At 38.6% G+C, this 23,179-nt stretch overlaps 2 protein-coding genes across 4 annotated transcripts in view; one reads left to right on the top strand and one right to left on the bottom strand.

Annotated features, from left to right (window-relative positions):
- USP13 (ubiquitin specific peptidase 13) overlaps window positions 1-5,461 on the top strand; it is a 54,618-nt gene extending 49,157 nt beyond the window's left edge. Inside the window, exons 20-21 of the mRNA XM_072867117.1 lie at window positions 665-749; window positions 1,403-5,461. Of these exons, the coding sequence (XP_072723218.1) occupies window positions 665-749; window positions 1,403-1,496 (179 nt within the window). The 3' untranslated portion in view covers window positions 1,497-5,461. The remainder of the gene's footprint in view (window positions 1-664; window positions 750-1,402) is intronic.
- A 9,111-nt stretch (window positions 5,462-14,572) lies between these two features.
- Window positions 14,573-23,179, bottom strand: part of PEX5L (peroxisomal biogenesis factor 5 like) — a 42,114-nt gene continuing 33,507 nt past the window's right edge. For all 3 annotated transcript variants that reach the window (XM_072867233.1, XM_072867234.1, XM_072867235.1), the window contains 7 exons: window positions 21,410-21,526; window positions 20,325-20,468; window positions 19,391-19,461; window positions 17,990-18,187; window positions 16,047-16,212; window positions 15,517-15,674; window positions 14,573-14,777 (listed from right to left, as the gene is read on the bottom strand). In XM_072867233.1, the coding sequence (XP_072723334.1) occupies window positions 14,573-14,777; window positions 15,517-15,674; window positions 16,047-16,212; window positions 17,990-18,187; window positions 19,391-19,461; window positions 20,325-20,468; window positions 21,410-21,526 (1,059 nt within the window). The remainder of the gene's footprint in view (window positions 14,778-15,516; window positions 15,675-16,046; window positions 16,213-17,989; window positions 18,188-19,390; window positions 19,462-20,324; window positions 20,469-21,409; window positions 21,527-23,179) is intronic.

The raw sequence follows: 23,179 nt of genomic DNA, 5'->3' as shown, positions 1-23,179 counted from the left end.
CCTGAAATCCTGATAACCAACATGATACTGTAAAATGGCTCCAGAAAGCCCTCTCCACCAAAATCCAGGCCCCTGTCCTTATGCAATATCCTGAAAGAAGGTACCCTTTTACTTTTGGTGGTAATTTGGGTGAATGGCATGTATGGGTGGGGAGAAAGAACCAATGCTGAGTTCTCCAGAGACTCTAAGCACAAAAATTGTCCTCGTATTAAAGGAAGAGGTTTCTTTCCTGTCCTGTCTTTTATGGGCTGCTGAAATTTAAACTTCTGTTTTTTATTTGATTTATAGGGGATCTGTGATCACATTTATAGCTAATTTGTGTACAGAATGAACTCCATATCTGGCCCTTTCTGTGGTGCTCTCTGTGAACTGGGAATGAATCTGCTGTTTTCTTTTTCCTAGCAGGGGCTGTGATGACAGCTCTGCTGTATGTGCACAGATCTATGTGGGTTTGATTTGGATTGGTTTGATGTTTGACAGTGAATCTGACCACTAGTTAAAGCGAGAATATGCTGCAGTCTTAACAGAAACTGTTTGGGGATGCAGAGTCCTGAGTTAGGAGTGCTTAGCTGCTTCTCCAGTATTAGAAATAAAGTTTCCCCTGGAGTCATATTGCAATGTTAACGCTAGAAGACTTATGGTCCCATTTGTATTTCTTAAACAGGATATGAGCTGTTTGGGTTCATCAGCCACATGGGAACATCCACAATGAGTGGCCACTATGTTTGTCATCTCAAAAAAGAAGGAAGGTGAGTAGAACTGGGAGACATACAAGGATGAACAAATGTTTTCTTTGAAGCGTGCATCTGCACAGAGCAGGGTGTGTATTCATGGCAGACAAAACATGCATGTCATTACCATGTATACATTTCCCACCAAAGAAATGAAGATTGTTACAGATTGTAGATGTGATGAGTCAGTTCTGATTCCACTGAGGTCTATGCTGAAACGTACCATTGGCTCTCCTGTGCTTGCTGTTCCAAATCTGTGTTCATTTTGGGGCATCAGTTCTGTATCTGGCTTTGTTTATCTGAGCTTCCTCCAACTTCCTTTCATTCCCCATCAGAAGAAACCCATCAAACTATGGGCTGATACTAGTATTGCTAGTACTGCAGTGCTGATCTTGGCTGTGATTTTGATATGCTCCTATTATTTGGCATTGGGAATCCCTGATTTTCCTTCATTTGAACTGTAACTACACATTCCTCTGCCTGTCCCTCTTCCTTTTCAGTTCCTGACTCTGCCAGTAAACCTGCTTCAGCTGTTTCTGTGATCTTTTGTTCTTGTTGCAATGCCTAATTTTAGATTTTAAGCTCTTTGAAGTTTGGGTCTGAGAAGCCCCCGGTAAATTTGTGATGATTTTTATACACATGGAATGTAATCCATCTTGTTTTCATTTCAGATGGGTGATCTACAATGACCTTAGAGTCTGTGCCTCAGAACGACCTCCCAAAGACCTGGGCTACATTTATTTTTACCACAGGATACCAAGTTAGGCCTCAAATCTGTTATCTGGCCTTAAGAAGCCATAAGCCTTTTTAACCTGCCCAAACAAGTGTACAATAAAAAATAAAATCTAAAGCCAACAAAGACCCCTAACCCTTGGACTGCCAAAAAGCAAAGGAAAACATGGGATATTTATAGTTTATTTAAAAACAGTCGTTTGATGCCGCCTTAACTATTAGAGGGGAAAATTTCTATTAGGTGATGTATAGTACATTGTTTTAAATTTATACACCTTAAAGGATACCTTAAGACTGTGCAGATTACTGGTGGAGTTTGCAGCTAGTATATGGAAAAAACAGAAGTTTGAGTTGAAGAAAAATAGCCCAGTTCAGCCTAGCTCCTGCCTGTTCTGTCCATGCATCTGTTGAAGACAACGAAGAAATATTTGCATCTTTGGTAACTGGGACCCAGTGTTTTCAACCAGAGTCCAGACCACTTAGAGAAATCATATCACATATAAAGTTGGAGAGAGGGGGTGTGTGAGTGTTCTTCAAAGCAGAATGCCTTAGTTGAGAGATTATTTTCAGTACAGTGAGAAAAGTCAACTAAAGTTATATCTGTTGGAATTCAGTTTTGTAGTATTTTGGTTTGCCTTTTTGATGCATAAACCTAAGAAAATAATGGAGATGGAAGCAGTCTTCTGTCAGTGCCCTGTACATTTTCTGCCAAAGAGAAATAGTAGATTTTATTTTTGCAGACATAGGTTTCTTCATCTTCTCTTGAATGTTTGTTTTGCAAGTTTTTCCAACAGATTCAAGATTACAGATGGCTAAAAAAAGCAGACTTTCTGACTATAAAATTAAATGCATACCCTCAGGAAAGGCAAGGCTATTATTTCAATTTTTTCTTATGAAGGAGGTAAAGAAGGGGATAATGTCCCATTATATTTATTTCAGGGAAATTTGCATCTAGACCACTCAGATTCCAGCTGAAATCGACTCCCTGACAAAGTACTCACAGTGCAATTCTGCTCTCTGCCAAAGATTGCTTAAATATTTAGTTCCATCCATGAGTGGGGAAAATTGATTAGTAAAATTGCTGATTTATTGATTTGCCCCTCTCTCCTCCCACCCTTTAAAAAAAAAAAACCCAAACAAAAACAACACCACCAAAAAAACCCACAAAAAAACCCCAAACAACAACCACAACTCAACAATAAAAACGCCACACCTTGAAATGATGTTTCAGCTTTCTTAAAACTTGCAAACACACCAATAATCTGATCTCTTCAACAGACACCTCTAAAAGAGGTTTTATATCTCTGGCAGGGATGAAGGGGTGGGTAGGTAGGGGCTGGCCTTTCCTGTCTTTTTTTGGGGGAGTGTTATTTCAGTTTGTGTCAGAAGCAAGAATATATATGTGGGTTTTTAACTTGTATTTGAAAACACTAATTTTAGAAAAAATACAATGGTGAGTGCAGAACCTTTTATGGTTCCAAAAAATCCCCAAAGCTTCACAGTGTTGGCCACTGCTTAGAGACTGTTGCTGGAGGTGCCTCATATAATCTTACTGAGCCCTCAAAATAAATAGGAACAGTCAAAAAAAAAAAAATCCTCCTTACAGAGTGCAAGAGAAGCAGGGAGGTGTAATTACATTTTCTCTGCAGTCAGTGCCTGCAAGTTTAATAGCAAAATGCAGGCAGCTACACACTACAAAAGAGAACCCAAATTAAAAAAATGGTTATGAGCAGGGCATTTTATTTTTTTGCAGCGTTTGGGGAAAAATAGTTCTTCCTCTGGTCATATAGCCTCGTGCAGAGCCAAAAAACACTGTTGATTATTTTTTTTTAAAATCAGTTTTTAATCTTAGAAGATTATGAGAGAAATTCTAGTGCAATAATTCTGTAGCACGTAAATGGTGCCTAATTGCTGGGAAGGCTTCCTGCACTTAGTGCTCTTATTGACACAAAGGAACGGTGTCCTAGCACATTAGTAAGTGGCTCCTGTGAGATTCAGCTGCATTGTAATTATAGAGCCACCAGTTCTGGACAAAATAAAAGCTGCCAGTAATTTTTTTTTTCCTTCTTCCAGGTTTTGAGTATTTGTGTATTTCACCAGAAAATGCCAGATTTGAAAATAGGATCAGCAAATTATGCAGCGATACATCTTGTGTTTGAAGTGAAGAACAAACCTTCCCTATATCTATGTTTGCACTTTTTCATTCTGGCAGTAGAAAAAGGACAAAAGGTCCCTCTTTTTTTTTTTTTTTAATTTTTTTGAATGCCCAGTTATATTCCAGGGAAGTTCAACACAATAGCTTCCCTCTTGCCTCATGAACTTAAAGGGCTATTTATAAACTAACAAGATCTGGTCACCACTACCTTTTTATTTAGAAATCTTGGGTAAATAAAGGCCAGAGTTGTTCCCATGTTCATTATTAAACTGGAAACATGGCTGGTCTCGTAGGATTAAGGATGGAGCTTGGACTCTTGCAAACCATTTGTCTGGTACATCCTAAAACTGGAATGGCTGTGGGACTGATTGCTCTCACTTAATAGGAGGCACACTTAGAAAGCTGACAGGTGATAAACTGGAAATGGTAAATGAAAGGGGAGAGCCATTCGCTGGCTGTGATAGATGAACCCTAGCAGCTCGGCTTCTGAAATTATTTTCAGTTCATCACTCTTGTGTACTGCCTGCCTAAACTACCAAGTGGGTCAGAAGTACAGGGAGCAGTTTAGGGGAAAGGCTTATGGATCTTCTAAAATTTAGCACTTGAAAATAATGTTAAAGTTCTTCAGCTGTTTGAGGAATTATTATCTCCCAAAGCAGAGGCTTCCCTCCTTTTTCAAATGGCCAGTTAAATCATCTCACTTTTGCGATGAGGTATGTGAGAAGAACATCATGAATCTGGAGGAGCAGGATGTAAACTCCTGACTCTTCAGCCTAATGTGGGGGAGAGGAGTTTGGTTGGTTTGTTTGTTTTTTAAACTTCAGCATGCAGAAGCCACAATCAAACAGACTACTGAATAGATGACTAAATTATCAGGCTTTGCCTGCTAAAATTTGTGTGCACTTAATTGTGCTGGGCCAGGCCTCAGTGCACAACCTGGGCAGTGGCTGATGGGGAAACTCCATGTGTCTGGGTACTGTAATAGCTGTTGGGTGATGAGGTGTGCCGAGAGCTTCTTGACAAAAAAGGATGGAGGAAGAAAAATCACTGTGAGCTGTTTGAGACAATCTAACCTGAGAATTATGGCAAGCCAGGACTTGGCAGCAAATAACGCTCTTATTTCTCAGACTGATTTTTACTTTTTTGTATGATACATTTAGGTTAGGAGAGTGGAAGGAAGAAAAACTCAACAACTTTTCCTTGTTTTCCTTTTCCCCTCTCATTCCTAGCAGCATGCTGGATCCAGTAGACCCCTCATTCTGAGTCACAATCTCCAGTCTCCAAAACACATGTAGACATGAACTCCTATTTAATCTTCCTAGCTAAAATATAATTCGGATAAAAAATTAATGTATTCAAAGCTATGGTTTAAAAACAAGCCTAGATGTTTCTGGACTACTATCGCTTGCAATTCTGCTGGGTTCAGTGGCATTACTTCTGACTGACTTTGGTATAACTGAAACCAGAATCAGTCCATTTTCTTTGGTTCAGGCAGAGCCTCCACTGGGTTGTAGCGCACGTTCTGAATACAGATGCGACCAGAGCTTGTTAGATTGTTTTAGAAGCATCTCCAATTCATTCCTTTTGTTTTCCATCCTGGCAGCAGCCATTTTTATCATCTTTGCTGTTTTCATGCATTGAAAGACTATGCAAAATATGTAACTGGACATAACTTTTTATTCTTTTCCCATCGCCCTTCCTACCTTAATGGCTGAGATCAGTTTCTGATTTCTATTTACTCTTCAGTGATTTTACTGTTGTATCCTGGAAGCATCTGTACTGGTTTACTTTGCACCATCCAGAGTTGTTTGCTTGAAGCACTGTTAACGTTTTGGAGAGTATTTGTCTGAGATGAGAAAGGTTGTGAATGACATTGTTGCAACTGTTTTAAATTAAAAAGAAATATTCTCACATCTTGTGACCGTGTGGATTCTTGCTTCTTTCTTTCCTGTCTGAACTGAAGAGGAATAGACTGAGTATGTTTTGATGCTCTCTCTTTTCTTACTCTTTGGTCATATTTGGTGTTTTACTTAAAAAAAAAAACAAACCAAAAAAACACACAAAGAAAAAAACAACCAAACAAAACCTGCATAGGCAACAAAGAGGTTTGTGAGAGTCTTGATTTCTTGTGACTTGTGGCACTTCTGTGGATGGAAAAAAAATAAAAATCCACAAGCCCTGAGTGGATATAAAACATCGCAAAAATAGAAAATAAGATTTAAACTAAGATTAATTTTTTCTTTTTAACTTTTAAGCCAGTTGATGTTCTTTGAACACGAGAGTTTGCAATGTTCATGTGGAAGAGTGTTGTCATTTCACCCCCAAATTCCTGCTGTTCAATCGTAGTTTTATCTTGGTCTATAACTCCTCATACTCATTTAGAAATTTGACCTGCTGTTCAGTAAAGGAGAGGTCTTTTTTCCTCATGTAAGGGCTTTACATAGCAGTGTGACCACTGGAACTCTTTGGTAGATGCAAGAATAGGCCAAAACAGAAGACTGAGGGATGGCAACCATTTCATCTTTCTATAGGATCATGGGACCGGGAACTGGAGGAGAGGTAAGAGGTAAACGTACCGGGCTATAAGTGAAATTTCCTGATGTGGAAGTAGAGGCCATGTGAAGTGTTGAATGATGAGAAAGGTAAAGATGGTTCAGCTCCTGAAGTCCAAATTTAATGATCTCTTTTGGTTTCTTTTCTATCATAGATATCCTTTGTGACCACGGCAAGTCACACCGCGCTGTGTTCACACCACTTGTAGCAACTGGAGGAAGTGCAAGAACGTGGCTCCTTGTGCAAGCTAAAGGGCCCTGTTCAGGCTTCATGCGAGAGTTTCCTGTGTAGGATTTGTGCCCGCTAACTTTTGTGGCCTGCTTGTGGAAGGCAGTATTAGATAACTGACAAGCTAACACCACCCCGGTCTCTGTTCCCCCTTGCTAAAATGGGAAGTAACACCTCTCTGTCCTTCAGGTGTGCTATGAGGATAACATGAATAAGGGAGGCACTGACAGCTGTGGTGAAAGATGAATGCCATAAAAATACTGAAGACAGATAGTGCATGGCTGACAGCTGGTGTGAAGTAGGTGATTATATTTTCAGACTTCACCAGTATCCTTCCCAGTGATTTTTTTTCGAGCCGTTTTGTACGCATGATTTGGCACTAATGCTTTTCTCCCAACCACTCTCTTTGTTTGGCTTTAGGACTGCGGCTCTGTTCGCTACAGAGCTCATAACTAATGGGCATTCCTGCTGCTGCTTTGTTGGTACATTTGAGCAGCAAGAACTAAACTAACCTTTACATCTCCTGGCAAAACATGCCAGTGTCAAGAGCACACATTACTTGCATCCCAAGGGTTAGTGTGGTGTTTAGCATCTGTTTCCCTTTCTTCTTTAGTAGAAGGTTCTGGTTAAAGCCATAGGCAGCCAGTTGGCTTTTCTGACAGAGCTTTCCTTCTAGAGGCAAACTGTGGCTGTATCTTCTCGGTTTTTTTCTGGAGCAACCCACATGTCCATTGAGAGGGTCAGCCTTCAGGTCCGTGCCAATGTTGTCCTGCTTTGTCAATAGCCCTCAATAGCTGTAGCTGTCACAGCCCCCTTGCTGGCTGTCATCTTTTCTGTCCACAGTGGTGCACAGGTATTTTATGTCCCCCTCATGTCTGTGCTTACGTCAGTGTCCCATAGCAAAAGTATAAAGATGATGTCATTTCTACTCTGTCAGCTCTTTCACCTCATCCCATGAAAGCCAAAACTGAAAAACACTGCTAGCCAGCTCCCACTATGGCTTATGGGAAGTTGCTTGAATAATGATTTCAGTCACTGAAAGTTGGCTTTGTTTTTTCAGAAACATTGTGTTCTAGTATTATTAATTCTGTTTTAATTTTGAGGTGTGCAGTTGCATGGTCTTCAGGAAAAATTCTGATCTACTTTTTTCTCTTTCTCTTCATACTGAGTGTATGTGAAAAACTCCTTTGGGCCAGACCTCAGCTAGTATAAATTCCAGTTGTAAGTATAATTGATTAACATGTTGAAACAAAAATAAATTATAAAAATAACTCTACCTCAGAGTAACGATGAATTTATGAAAAATGTTTGGTAATGAAAAAAGCCTCTTCTGGGCTTAATTTTTAAGCAGAGAACCCTGTTCACATCATAAACAATAGGATAGAAGACCTCATTAAAAAAAATCCTTTATTTTACTTGGAGAAGTAGGTCCCTCCTTTCAGTTCAAGTAATTATAGTCAAGACCATTTTCAAATTGAAAAGAGATTTTGAAATATTTGAAGCCACAGACAAAGTTTATTTTTAAAACATATTTAAAAATTGCACAGTTATAAATACAGGTAAATAAATACAATTTAATATGTGGAAAAGAACCCAAGGAAGGCATGCTTCCATTACAGTACAAAAATACTACATTAAATGTGGTGCTCTGCAAATAGTAGCCTATGACCTTAATAAATTTAACACATCCAATATGCACATCATTCATTTTTGAGGAAATAGATTGTTTTAAAGAGCAGTGCAAGGAAACATCAAATTAAAGCATCAGTAAACTACGGGTCTGTGTTTAGAATTATACACAGCTGATAATGCACTAAGTATACAGAGGCAAAGTTACCTGTAGTAAGAAACTCATCTTTTACTCCGTATGTACTTACAGACTCAGATTCTCTATCTGGGTCAATATGAACCTTTGTAACGGAATGTAAACATTCAGGTGTAGGGCTGAACTCCCACCTCCGCATCCACTGCCCACCTCACTGCTAAGCCTTGCACCTACACTTAACTATCAACCCAAAAAGTTAAGTGAGCAATGGAAGTCTTTGCAGCAGCAGGGCTCTTCAGATGGCCCAGGCGAAAGTATCTGCCAACCCTATAATCTCTTCTTTCTTGTATGTTGGCTTAAAAATAAAGCCAAAAAAACTGATGCAAGATTGCAAAGGTTTTCAAACAGTTTACAGCATATAGAAGAAGCCGCACAGAATGCCTCTCAAAACTATATAGTTTTATTTTACTCTAGATACGTTATACTCTGATATATAAAATATATTTATAAATGTTTTGATTTTTCTGAATTTACAATAGATTACTGGTATTAAAAAGGCTATTTAAATTAAAGTTTTAGCCAATGTCGATGGCATTCTGTAAATGTGGAAGGGGAACAAAGATCAAAGCACATTAAGTCTTGACCATGCAAGCTTGCTCAATGGGCTATCACATGTGCAAGCGTTTGTAAAGTTACAGCTTATTTTAGGAAACTTTAAATTCTTCTGTCTCTTTCCCATGCCTAATACCTATTACTTTGTGGGCTGAGGCTCTGAAACTTTCTGTGCATTCTGTGACATGCTCGTTTTTCATTTTGCCTAGGTTTGTTCAAAGTGTCAGTGATCTCTTCATGCATGGCATTCCTTTTCTCTGATTTATTTCACCAGTCCAAAAATAGAACTATAATGAAGGAATCTGATTTCTAGTCTAGATGAGGTTTGAATAGTAGATAATACTGTATTGCATACCCACCACTTTTTTCACAACGTGCAGTGCATTTTGTCTATCGCTTTTATCCGTCAATACTCGGTATTTTATAAACATTTATTACATAAATTCACTGTACAGACTGCTAAACTGACGACACTGGTGACCAGAAATCTCAGTTTTTCAACTGTGCAGGTTATTCATGTGAAGTAATTAGTATGTCTCATTTTGCAGATGCATGTTTAGGCAAAAGAGATCTACAACCAATTTATGTTTCACTCCAATTCTCACTGGCTCCAACAGGCAATGATTTAGGCCTCAGGCTTTGCCTCTGTGGCTGCCAGTAATGTTATCAGTTATTATTTCTGTCATGGTGGCTTTTGTGTTACGGAGGCCCATGCTCTATGGATGTTCATAGGATCACCTGGCTGATCTGTTGGTGGTGTTAGGGTCCTCTTCCTCTGACAGACAGGCCCAAGTTTACTAAATTGGCTCATTAGCTCTTCATGCTTAACTTGATGTTCTGAGCTTTCAGGTGAGTTAAGTGTCTGCAGCTGAAATCAGTGGATTTCAGCAGATACTCAGATCCTGTGAAGTTTTACATCTACACATTTCAAACAGGACAGTCAGACACTGAGCTGCCTTCAGAGCTAGTGGGCAAGTTTGAAAAGCCTGGCCTATGGTAAGTGTAGATGGAGACAATAGTTTTTTCACTGGTTCTGGGAATCTTTTTCTCTGGTTTGGTGCTATCTGGTTTAGGCTAGAGAAGAAAATGTGAAAATCTAAACACCCAGCTTCACTGTGAAAGCTGCGCACATTTAGCTTTTTAATTCTTAAGAGGATACTAAAACACGTCTGCAAAAGCTGTTACTACAGATGTCTGTCATTAATTAAACACTTGAAGCAAACACGAAATACACAACACAAAGTGGTTTCTAAGGATGGGATTTAAAAAGGGCTCTGTGTTTGGTCTAACCTGTTCCAAATAACATGAACAACTCAGTTTTGAGTTTGGCAGATGCAAAGTACTTTTAAAATATCCCATAGAAGGTACCAGTCAATAGTTTAAAAATACCCTATGGGTGGGCCTTCTGCATGCATTCTGTAAACATACACTCAAGTAGCATTGCTGCATGCTTTGTGTTAATATTTCAGTGTGGTTATTTGTTAATGTAGTTGCATGCAATATTGTCATGTGAGGTTTTGTGTCATTTGAAACTCCCCCTCAATATTTTTACAAGTACTGTGATTTATCAGATCATAAGAAAATACCATGAGATACAGATATGTATATGTGTTTACCTAAAGATCAAATCGATTCTTCAAACTGACATAAACCAGCCTATTGCAATCAGGTTTCTAGAGTCATTGCAGTTTAAAGAGATCAGCAAGAAATGAGCCTATTGCTTTCATCGCAAAGCCTCACTCCATAAATAATCCCTTTGATTTCAGTGCCTGTTCAGCATGTGCAGTGGTATCAAAGGCCAGCCCTTGTCCGGTAACTGAATACTTGCTCACAAGTCGATCATGCAAAGTGCTGAGCGCTCCTGTGAAGACTACAGTCTTTCAGTGTTCAGCAGCTTGATGGATCAGACTTATAGGTCATACATATTCATAAAGCTTTGCAGAGGAGAGGGACAGTCACAAGCTGGGTTAGGAAAGCATTTTTTAAGTGCATGAAATACAAAATAGAAACTTGGAATCAATTACCTGGCAGTGATAAATCACCTCTGGAGAAGAAAGAGGAGAGTAACAAGAAGGGGAAACGGGTGGGAGATAATGATAAACCATTGCAGCACACTAATTTGGCATCACCCCATAGATGCTGTGCAGTTGTAATCCTGAAATGTCTCTGAGTCTCTCCTCTGCTGAACTTGCTAGTGTCTATGTAAAACTGCTTCCTTACTTAGACCTGAGCACCCTTGTGTTTGTGTGTTACCTTTCAATTTATGCAAGTGGTGACCTCACATGCAGTCTGTGAGATAGCAGCACTCCCCTGCTCTCATGCAGTGCCATCACATGCAATGGCTGTTACTTGCCTGTCTTCCTTCCTTGCACACCTGGGCAAGTCAGGGGTGACAGGAGGTTTTGACTTGGTCGAGTTCACAGGGAGCACTGAGAACAGGACCCAGATTTCCTGTCTCTCACTCTCAGGCTCAATCTGCTACTGTTCAGCAGCCGCCTTATTTATCCTACCTCATGCTTTGTTAGAAGTATGAGTAGATGAATTTCCTCTTCAGGGTGTTAATATGCTGCAGCCTCCTCCCATGTTTGCTTTTGCTGTTTCAGGCAAATATACATGTTTGCCACTGAATATTTAAGAAACACCATGAGGAGGTCAGATCAAAGCTGTATCTAATCCTGTCTTCTGCACTGACACTGCTTGGCACTGGGGGCTAAAGGAGGATGGTAAAGTCCGGGATATTGAAGAAGTCCCCAGAAGTACCAAGAGCTGCTGAGCCTGACCTGTTAACAGTGAGGTGAGCTCAGTCACCGGCCACTCTCCCACACAGACCAGGCCAGAATTGGTGTCTAGTATGAGGAGATGTGCCACCGTCCCCTATAAGTCTGTCTGCTTTAGTCTTTCCCTCACGCAGTGTCTCTGTCCGTGGTATGTGGTTAACTGGCCATAGGCTATCTAAAACAGTAGAGAAGAGTTGGGGGAGTGTGCACAATCTCTTTGGACGGGCTTTGTAGCCTGTGTCCCATACAGCAGAACTGCAGTGCTTGTGATAAACTGAGGGCCTGAGCATCCCCTGGGGAGGCAGAGTTCAGCCCCGGTGATTTGTCTCTAGGTTTACACAGACAACTTCCCTTGTACCAATCGCATGGGTGTGGACATGTATCAGCAGATGAATGCAGTTTTTGAGCAGTGCATCCCAGGATAAATCAAAAGTTACCTACTTTGTCTGTTCTCTTTGGGGAGCCTAGGGGTTGCATTAGGTTTTCCTAACAATTGCTGTATTACTTGTCCACATGCTGGAGGTGAAGAGGTTTAGTGAACTGCCATCAGTATCAAATGCCCTTTGTTATTCTGATTCTGAGAAGTCAAGCACTTAAGTGGTTTTTTATATTTGAAAGGTATAAAAATAAAGCTCCTGAACAGCTAAAGCTCTGGATAAGCACTGATTATCCTACACCACAGCACAGAGGATATTCTAGAAGAACTTGTGTGATGGCAGGGCATCAAGCAAAATCTAAGCACATATGCCTTTGCTTTACAGCCTCTTCTCAAAGCTGCCTCCGTTCTCTTTTATCACTTTCCAGATTCAATTGCACTGCACCTTCTGCTCTGCCTTATCAATAAAGAGCTGTCATCACACATCGCTGTCAAAGCAAAAGAGCAAACTGTTGTCAGCTGATATGCATACAGCAGCCCACTTAGCTAAAATGACATTCCCAGTCAGTCCTTGATAACCAATCCTTAGAGGAAGTTGCAGGAATCAGTTATGAAACTGATAAATAGGAATATATATGCAAACAACAAATTAATAAAGCACTATTAAAAAAAAAAATCCTGTAGGTGTTTCAGCATCTCTGTTCTGTGGGAGAGAGTGAGGGGTAAGCCTTTTATTTTTTAATGAGAATTGATTATTTTGATTTAATAAACTATAGGTGGTGATTAGATGCAGTGATTACACTGTCTTACATGGAATTTTCCTTTAAGTGGTTGCTCAAAATAACAGACAGCTGCAAGAAACTTTAGGTTTGTACTGGTGAAACTGTCCAGTTCCCACAGAGCTTCTTTCTCTGTGCTCTGTGCAGTTGGATTTTTTTTTTTTTAAATCCAGCTGATGGAGCTGGATTTTTCTTTCAATGCTGTTTATAGGAAATATGCTATTTGTCCCACTTTAACACATTCCAATAGCTACCCTGCACATTGCATTCCTGACCACAGATCAACACAATAGCCATCTAATTACACTTTTTATCTTTCACTATTTAGGAAAAATATTAAAAATATCAGTGAGTGAAGATCACCTCCTTAAAAATTTCTATTCCTGTCTTTGATTGATTGACACATTCACCTTGAGCTAAATGTGTTTGACTATAGCCGAATCAATCCATTCATCATGTGGCAGTGTACTGCCCCCAATACTGTTCCCCATTCATCCAATCAGGGAAAATTAAGATGGTGTATATATACATTTTTAAGCAGCTACAAATACTGATATCTAAGGATTTAATCTGCTGTTGTGGAGGTCACTGAGACTTTTGCTACTGCTTGCTGTAACAGCAGGATCAAACCTTAGTCTCAATCCTACAAGCATTATATAGACCAATTTTTTCAGGGAAAATTTTCCCTTGAGCATGGTCTGCAGGCATTAACTCCTGTGAAGACTTGTCTTTATTTGCAATAAAGATCTGTGGCTTATTATGTTCTGAAATGACAGAATTCACATACAACATGTATGTGCATGCACATGCATGTATGTGTGTAGTACCTGATGGATGCATAATAGAATAATCTTTCTAATAGATATTGCAGCTTATACTGTATTTGCATTTTTTAAACATAAGAATATTGAAAGCCCTCTCATCACATTTCAGGAAATGGTATTTGGTCCTTTATGCCAACAAGGCTATCCTGTACATTCTGTTGTTAGTAACTAAAATAAAAGCATAGCGCTATTTTACAAAAAGAAAGATTAAAGTGCATAAGTACATAGATAGGTGCAGATCCTGCTATGCGCTCCTTTGAAGCAGACATACTCTGTCCAAGATCAGGGATAGCTGGTTTAAACAGCAACAATTCTAGTGCAAATTACCACTTCTGCTGGCAACACTTGGCCTTCCCAGAGGTACATGGCCTAATCCCATAGACCTCCATGTACAATGTTCCACTTAGCATTGCACATGGTTTACAACTCTATGAGCCTGCAGAATTGGGCCCAAATTAATCAAGGTACCTTTGGAAGCAAAACTTTTCTTGACTGCCAACTAATAAATATATTCAAAACAAAACACATCCATTTTACATGCATCTATTTTCAGAGATATGTTAAAAATAAACCTTGAGAAGACTTTTCAACAAAGAAACCAAAGGATAGGGAATCCACGTTGTAGGGCAAAGTGATGTCAGCATAGTGCGATGAGCTACTAAGCAGGTTCCTTGGATGCATTGCTTGCCTTTCTAATGTGCAATAACGATTATCTAGGTTTGTTCTTAATATATTTTTCTTTGTATAGCTGTGTATATATAGAGAGATACAGCTTGCATGGGATGAAGATTCTTCAGAAATGGCTACTTCATCTAGTTCAGGGCTTTGTCAGATTAGCGGCAGCTCATTTCAATCCTTTGAGTTTTAATTTATTTACAATATTTTGTGCTTTTGAACTTTTCCTTTTTGAATAATGTCCGAGAGAATTCCCCTACGGATCTATAGCCATGATCTTTTGGAAAATGTGATCATTCTGAGATGAGTAATAAAAGAGTTCTCTATTTTCTAATACAATTTAATCAATTTATGGATACTTTTTATTATGGCTCTAGATTAAAAGCTCTTAACAGAATGTCTAGGTCACCCACATTGGCAGCTTGAAATAGTTCTGGCTGGTCCATCATAGACAGAGCAATTCGAAGTGCTGCCCAAATATTGCCTGATAGAGCAGGATGGGGAACCTGTTGTTGATTCCTGCTCTTTCTTTGCAAACTGAGAGCAGTGAGAAAATTGCTGACAGCCTCTCTGTAGGGGACAAGAAGAAAGAAACAAGCAATATAATTTGCTTAACAACTAGAGTAAAACTTTCTAAAGCTCTATGCTAGACTCAAGTATATTATTTTACAATGCAGTTCATCAGTCTCTTTGTGTTATTCTTGCTTGATTTTCTTTAAACAAGTTGATGTGGCTTGTAGTAATGCAGAGCTCAGTCTATTCATATATCTGGGGATATCGTCTTCATTGCTGTGTAGCTCCCCTTCATCTTAGCTGTCTTAAGCTGACAGTTGGGACCCTGGAATATCACCCTTGATTCCTGAAGGACGTACTCAAAGTGTTTTTGACGGCATTAGCTACTTGAAGCAGTTTAACTGAAGTTTCCCTTCTAAAGACAGGCTCTTATATTTTCTTTTAGAAAAGCTCTTAAGCACAGGACTGAGTTTAAGTGTGAGAACAATCCCACTGATTATAATAAGAGTACTTGCACTTAGAGCTAAAAAAATGCTTAAGCAGCTTGCTGAATGAAGAATTTATTTTCTTTTGATGGAAATTGAGTAGTTCTGTTATGTAGAATTTGTGGATATAAGAAAAGTATCATTGCTTTGCTAGTACTTTGTAAAAAATAATTACAAAATTTTACAATAGCTGAGATTATGTAGCTATATTCTGATTTTTTTTTTTCTTAGATAGCTCCAGTTAGAAAATGAATTTTCACTTGGTAGTTATGATCCCTGACTTTTTTTGTTTACACATTTTTGTAACTTACCTGTATGCCCCTAGGTTTATGCAGCTTATCCCTAAATTGTATCTGGACCTAATGAAGCCAGGTTGTATTTCTAAAGCACGTGTGTAGGCCTCAACAGCTTCTTCGCTTCGATCCCCATTTGCCAAGGTTGCTCCAAGACGGTTCCATAATGTATAGTCCTGGTGAGAAAATGAGTTTTCTACTGTAGGTGTCAAAAAGGGACATAATAGCTCATTTTTGCTTGCAAAGTAAGGAGGACTGCAGAGAATAACAGTATCGTATCTTCTCTTAATTGACATGGAATGTGAGGTTCTGACTCCTGATTACAGGCAACTTTATATAACTAGTACAATTAATCACCACACAACTAGAAATTGGACATGTATAAATCTGCTTCTAAATGGGACTGTCTTGTAATTAACATTTCGATTTCAGGTATTAAAATTTTAATGGCTGAAGTGACATCTCATTAATATTAGCCTGATCAAGAGAGGAGAAAGAAAATGGCCTGTAAAGCTAAATTCTTAAAAATGTAAAAGCATAAAATGTACCTCTGGCCGAACAGTTAAAGCAGCACTAAATGCATCTATTGCTCTGTTAAATTCTCCATTCAGGTGGAAAAGAACTCCAAGTCCAGTCTGCAAGTCAGGGTCTATCATATCACCATTCTGGTGAGCAGCCTCCAGGTACAAATCCTTTACTTCTTCAAGTAATGAGCTAGACAAGGGTGAAAAATAACTTAAAGTACCATCTTACAGTTCTTCAGAAATACTGCAATATTGATTGCATACCCAGAAATTAAAATCCTTGTAGTGGATGTATCAGAAGTGATATACTCCTAAAATTTGAAAATAATCTTCTTCAACTTCCTCATGGCAAAGATTTACTTCTAGGTGCTGTTGTAAACTCATGTCTGGAATAAAAAAGTTCACCTTTATAACAAAGTTCACCTTTATAATGAAGAGAACAAGTCTTATGAGGAGTAGCTGAGGGAACTGGGGTTGTTTAGCCTGGAGAAAAGGAGGCTCAGGAGAGACCTTATCGCTCTCTACAACTACCTACAATGCTACTACTACAGAGGAGGTTGTAGCGAGGTGGGTGTTGGTCTCTTCTCCCAAGTAACAAGCCATAGGACGAGGAAATGGCCTCAAGTTGCACCAAGGGAGGTCTAGATTGGATATTAGGAAAAATTTCTTCACCGAAAGGGTTGTCAAGCATTGGAACTGGCTGCCAGGGAAGTGGTTGAGTCACCATCCCTGGAGGTATTTGAAAGACCTGTAGATGTGGTGCTTAGGGACATGGTTTAGTTGTGGACTTGGCAGTGTTAGGTTAACAGTTGGACTTGATGATCTTAAAGGTCTTTTCCAACCTAAACAATTCTATGAAGTCAAAGTGCAGCTATGAACCCAAGTGAGATAACATGAAAGCTTCTTAAAACTCTTACAATTGGATTAATTTCTCAGACGTAAAAGAGTTCTTTACTGGCAAAAATAGTAGTTATTCTTAAGAGGAATAGATCAAGTGAGAAGCCAAGACCCCTGAAGAAAGATGCCAAAATTTAAGACTTTTGTACCCACTGTAGGCTTCCTAAAACCTTTGCACTGACAACATCAGATGTCAGCGGGATGAGGCCAAAGTAGAATAGCACACTTAGCAATTAAGCAGAACTTGCATATTTTATTTTTGCTCATGCTAAATTATCTTGTCAACCCAGGGCTTGTTAGAGATAAGGGTAAAACATAAGGCTTGCCTTCAAAATGACAAGCAGTGAGATAGCCCTAGTGTTTTAGTTCTATAAATCATGTTTATGCCTTTAATGACTTTATCATGCATCTCACAATTCAGAGATACTTATTTATCGACCTCATGAAATCATTACGAAGGGCTGCCAACTCATGAATTTTTTTGTTATTTAAAATGGCTGCCAGCTCCCATTACAGTATGCAAGGCTGAAGTCAGATAAAATGACTACACTGTCTCTTTGGTTAGAACCAGAATACCTTTTAAACAAGCAGATGCTACTTCCCAATATTTTCAGTGAACTGAAGCCATGTCCCACTGCAAAATGGCTATCATTCCTGGATTCTAGTGGCTTGGTTGGGATATAGGAAATATGATGAACAGTAGGAAGAACACACACATGTAGAGCAGGACACAGGCCTGGTATGGATTTGGAAGCAGCTGAAGAATGAGGGTGCAGGATGTGGGAATACAGAGACAGCAGACAAGGTCAGAGGAAAGTGATGGGAGTAGAGGGGAAGCATCTCTTAGCTGGTTTTTGGTTTATTTTTTTAACTTCCAGGGATGGCATAAGATACAGCCTTCAGTTGCTAAACCAAATGTCTTGTGTTGGCTTCCCACTCCTGCCACTAGAGACATTGAGTCATCCATCATAGGGAACAGACTGGACTTCTACAGAGTAAGGTGGCACAGCATGCACCATCATTTCTAGTGATATTAAAATTTCCACCATCAGGATTTACAGTGCATTTACCTTTCATCTGATGTCTTAGACATTCTCCTGGTAAGTGCTGGGGACCCTTTTTTGCTTTTCACTATATACTTGTATTTTGGGTTTTGCTTTATCCAGTTTCTTAGAGCTTGATAGGCTTCTTGTTGATGGCCAGTGTTAGTATAACTTACAGCCAGGGCCATCAAAGCTTTTAGGTTGTTTGGCTGTAGTTCCAAGCACCTAGGCAGAAAATAAAAATATGTTGAGGGTTTTTTTTAGCCAGACACAATTCTTGAATTCTTCCAAAATAATCTGTAAAAAAATCACTCACACAAGTAAGATCTACCCAATAATACTTTTAAAGAAGGGACTTTGTCTTACTTTTCTGTGGTAAGTGCATTATGCATATGTATACACAGACATATGCATGCACATTGCATACACACATATGTACATAAACATATGCATACAAGTTTTGTTTTCATCCTTCTGGTTATGAGTAAACGTAGGTAGATTCATTTTTGTAGTATCTGTCTAGTAAACAAAGAGAAGCTTTACGTAAATTCAAATGAACAGTTTAATATGGTTTACAGCTATACAAAAAAGTATTTTGAAGACAAAATTTCTTCCATCCCTATGAATCTTCTCAGTCATCCTGAATTCTCAGTTTTCTTTGATAAAGCCAACCAACTCAAATAGTCTTTCTACAGCTATATAAGTTTAACTGAAAACAGAATCTGGTCTATTTTGTGAACATCACTGTTGCTTGTTTCAAAACTGTGGGGATGAGCAAGCCCTAAATCAAGCAGCCCCTTGGATTTCTACCCAGGTAAGCTAATAAGTTACATATAGATAAGTCAGAGTATCCTTAGGTGAAATGACTTGATGGCTAACATTGCTAATGCAATTGAATATGGAGAGGGTACTTGCTTCAAATGGAGATATGAACACCCACTAGAGGAAGGTAATACTAATGCTGATATTTTGGAACTGACATTTTACATACAAGCATACTGTGATCTTCACATCTCTATCAACTTAAAAATGTTGTCAGTTTAGTATTCAGCAGCTGAAGGGGGCTTGTTCCAATTAAGAAAACCTCTTCATTAAAGGACAGACTACAGAAAATATGCCAAGTGGCTAGAATATCAAAAAGACACTTTATTTGCATTATGCCTAATTCATGTTTATCAGGCCATGTAAGTTTTCTTTTGTGCAACTACTTAAATTACTAGATTAAATATTGCACTTATTTAATAAAACAGAAATATTAATCACTAGTCATTCCTCTGAAGTCATTGGGAAGATTTCTATATCTATGTCAATGCTTTACTTAGTTAAATAAATTCTTCATGTTACAAGGTAAGTATGACGTTAAATATACCTAGGCCTCCATTACTTAATACTCATCAGACCCCTTATTTAGCAATTATCTTAATCTACCTTTGGAGGGCGACAATGGCTGCCTGCTCATTTTCATTCTCTGCCTGTGTTATGCCCAGGAACTGCCAGGCCTGCAAAAATAATCATCATTGTGTTATTTTGTTATATATACCCACCTGCAAGCAGAGTTACAACTAATATCACTGTTAAGCAGTGGGGTGAATAAAAATAGCAGATCTGTCCAGCACTAACTACATATTTTTCTACGGCATGCATACCAACAGTACAAATCAACGCAGTTTTGAATATCTTTGGGCCTGATAATATTTATAATCAATGAATGCAAAGGTATTCTGTCAGTGTATGATCACATGCTGATTTCTTAAATTTGAGTAACTGTACATTTTAAATGTTGCTAGAATTTTATGGAAAATGGTGAAGAACAATTAAGTTGTATAGGTTTAAGAGATTCTAGGGAGTCTGGGAATTCTCTCTGCTTTTCAAAATACTGCTGCTTAATTTAATGTAGCAACAGATTCAAAGAGACCTAGATACTTACACTGTAAATATTTTTCATGTTTCACAGAAAACAGACTTTAAATATATACTAATTGAAAGCATCAGTATTGCAGAAATTGATATAACTTAAAAATTTGTCAACATTCTTGTTAAAAATGTTCACCTTTTCAATAGCAATGTTTAAAACATAGTTTGAAAAAATCAGGAAAAGAAGGAAAGGTTTGAAATATTGTCTTTTTTGAATGCTTTTAAATGACAGCTTGTAAATTCTATAATTTCAAAAATAGATTCTCATCTTAGGAACAGCTCACCTTTATCTATTTCAAGGTATACACTATTCCAAAACCACCATTAGCCTTCAATCTGTTTCAGTCAGTGATGACTAGCAAAGGTTTGGGCCCCGAAATCATTCCATCATTGCATGCTAAAGGGAGTCCCCTTTTCCTTTATCAGTAAAGGGCACATGAGTGAATACCTCTGCATCATTGGGTTCTTGTAGAATAGCAGCCTCCAGGTATAAGATTGTAACTGGCAGGTCACCTTCCTTCATTTTTTTCAGTCCTTCCTCAAAAGCACCAGGCCAGTCTTTGAAGGGATTCTCAGTATGGAAATAATAACCCTGGAGAAGACAGATAACGGACCCATGATGAAGCACTGTAGCAAGGAATGGCAACTCTATAAATTAAATGACTCGCTATTTTCCAACTGGATGTAAACATCCTTTGTTCTATGAAAACAGTGTGAGCTCCCCCATGAAATTTCAATAACAAAAAGGGTAAAAAGTCAGCATCACTGGACGTTTATGTTTCTGCTGTCTTTATTTTTACTTTAGCTCTAAAGTTATACTTACTGGTACTCATGTTGGGCTCTCCTGCTCCCATCAAAGATAACGGCAACAACTCACACTGACTGCAATAAAAGCAGAACTGAACCTAGCATGAGCCCAGTACATCCAATGCGACGGTAAAGAGCACACATCAAGCAGTTGACTCCCTGCAGTGCTTGTAACCTGATGTCTGTTCAGTTAATACCCTGAAATCTTCAATTAACCTTCAAGATACAGAACAGTGTTTCAAGCACCTGAGTTTATTTTAGGATTTCTTTAAATTTCGCCTTTTTCTCTTCTTGCCACTGCAGTGTAAAGGGTGTATGCTAATATCAGCTACATAATATAAATCAAGTTAAAACATACAATGGAGGCAATGAAGAAGAGAGACAGAATCTCTATCATTTCTATCCTCAACAGTGTTTGAATGTGCCAGCCCAGATTTTTTTATTTCGTGCTCTTCCTTAAGTGCCCGTCTTCAAAAGTGCCCATAATCCAGCAGTTTGCTTCATGATCCTTCCAGCTGAATTCAGGCAGTGTGCAAGTCTAAATGTATTCTTACTACAGTAAGGTCTTTTAAATCTACCCTGCTCACAGACACTTAAAGAGGATGAGCTCTTTTGGGTAAAATTAGCTTCCATGTCCAAAGAGTTTTCTTGGGTTCCCTTGAATAGCTGAGGCTCATCTCAAAGTTTCACAGGAAGGATGTACTGTATTAAAAAACTTTGTGTTACCTTCTCAATGGTTGAGATGGTGACTTGCCCTGGTGCTTCCTGGTTCTCTGAAATCCAGTTTCTGCGAGCCATTTCTTCCCATTCTGCTTGCATTTTATCCCAAAACTCTGTGTCTGACTAGAAGAAAAAGAGGAAAAAAGGGAAGGAAATTAACAACAAAACTTTAAAATAAAATGGCAAGCTTTTAATTTATTTCTACCGGTGGTCTGAGTCTGGCAGTTTTTCTGAGCAGTATTAATTCTATTAATAATCATACTGACTGAAATACTACAGCACAAATTTGGAATTCCATATAATTAAATTTCATCTCTTATATTGGAATGCATTTCGTCAACAGAAAACTCTTTATCTCAGAGGCAGCGTATGTTCTATTTGAAGCAGGATTTACAGCAGCTTACACTGCATCTTATTGATGCTAACAGCAAATTGTTACATAAAATTTGAAGGAAATGAATGCTGCTAGTCCCTGGCCAAAAAAAAAGAAAGAAAAAAAGAAAAAATCAACTAAGCATACATGCTAAAGAATAACAATAGATAAAACAGTTTAAAAGGGGACAAGCATCCCACTTTGGTAAATTCAGCATAATTTTCAGCTGTGTAGAAGAGTAATGGCAAAGCTTAGACAGAGGGGGTTTGCACAAGAGAATTAATACAAATGGGGCTTTTAGACATAGTGGAGAAATCCTAATATTGCATCATATACTGTGGTGGTAAGAGGAATCTATAAGAGATTATAAAATTGTACAGTAAGATTAACATTCAGCTCAAAGACAAGAGGGAAAAATGCATATACAAGAGAAACAGAAATGATGAAAAAAGAATGAGATTTAGGATGTGTAATGACCAGAATGAGGGAACCACTGTGGCTACTAGAAAATGATGCCAAAAAACAGAAATAGGATTAAAAAAAAAAAAAGAGGGGAGAATCCAAGTTAAGGTGCTATTTTTTCAGCCTCCACGCATTAGTCATAAGCCCTGAAAAGCAGTTCCATAGCAGAATATATGCTCAGCACTACGAGTCTTTGCAAAGTTCTCCAGTTCCTACAAGGTCATGGCCAGAACTCCAGTGAACTGACACTACTGGGGACACAGTTTCCCAGCTGATTTATGTCAAAGACAACAGCACAAATAATTATACTGAGGTTTAGACAGAACTATTTGAGAGTGAGTGGCTAATCAAAATTAATTGAAGGTATTATAAACTAGTCCAGATAGTTTTGTCTGAGTCTTCATTACAAGACTGACCTCATTGCTACTGCTCCACAGCCACGCATGATTTGCAAAAATAGAGCTTAGTCTGTGATTGCAATGACTTGCTACAACCTTCCTTCTTAGGCACTTGGAAAAAGGAAAGCACAGGCTATTAACAGATCTAGAATGAGATCAGCCATGAGAACATTTGAGATTAGGTGTGAAGGATTAAGAGGACTTGCACTGGCTAACGTTAGGTGTGGTTGTTGGAAGTCATAAGGCTCTTTACAAATGGCAAGGTGCGTTCCCTCTCTAGAAATCTAACAGGCACTTCCCTTTGGCTCTTACTGTAGCATGTGCTTCCTGATAAACACCACTTTCTTCCAGGAGACTCAGAATTGTCCAAATCATGCAATTATTGGATCTGTGAAGGTACCTGCTACGTTCCTCTGTGGACTGGGAAGCAAACATGAATCATTCACTCCTGGAGAGGAGATTTCACTCTTTGTAATAGAAGCAAACAGAACATGACAACTCTGTTACACAACAAATTCCGAGGTTTCAAAATTTGCTTTCATT

This window comes from Ciconia boyciana, chromosome 7 (assembly GCF_034638445.1).
Source record: "Ciconia boyciana chromosome 7, ASM3463844v1, whole genome shotgun sequence".
Classification (NCBI taxonomy): Eukaryota; Metazoa; Chordata; class Aves; order Ciconiiformes; family Ciconiidae; genus Ciconia; species Ciconia boyciana.
This window is presented reverse-complemented; position numbering and strand designations above follow the sequence as displayed.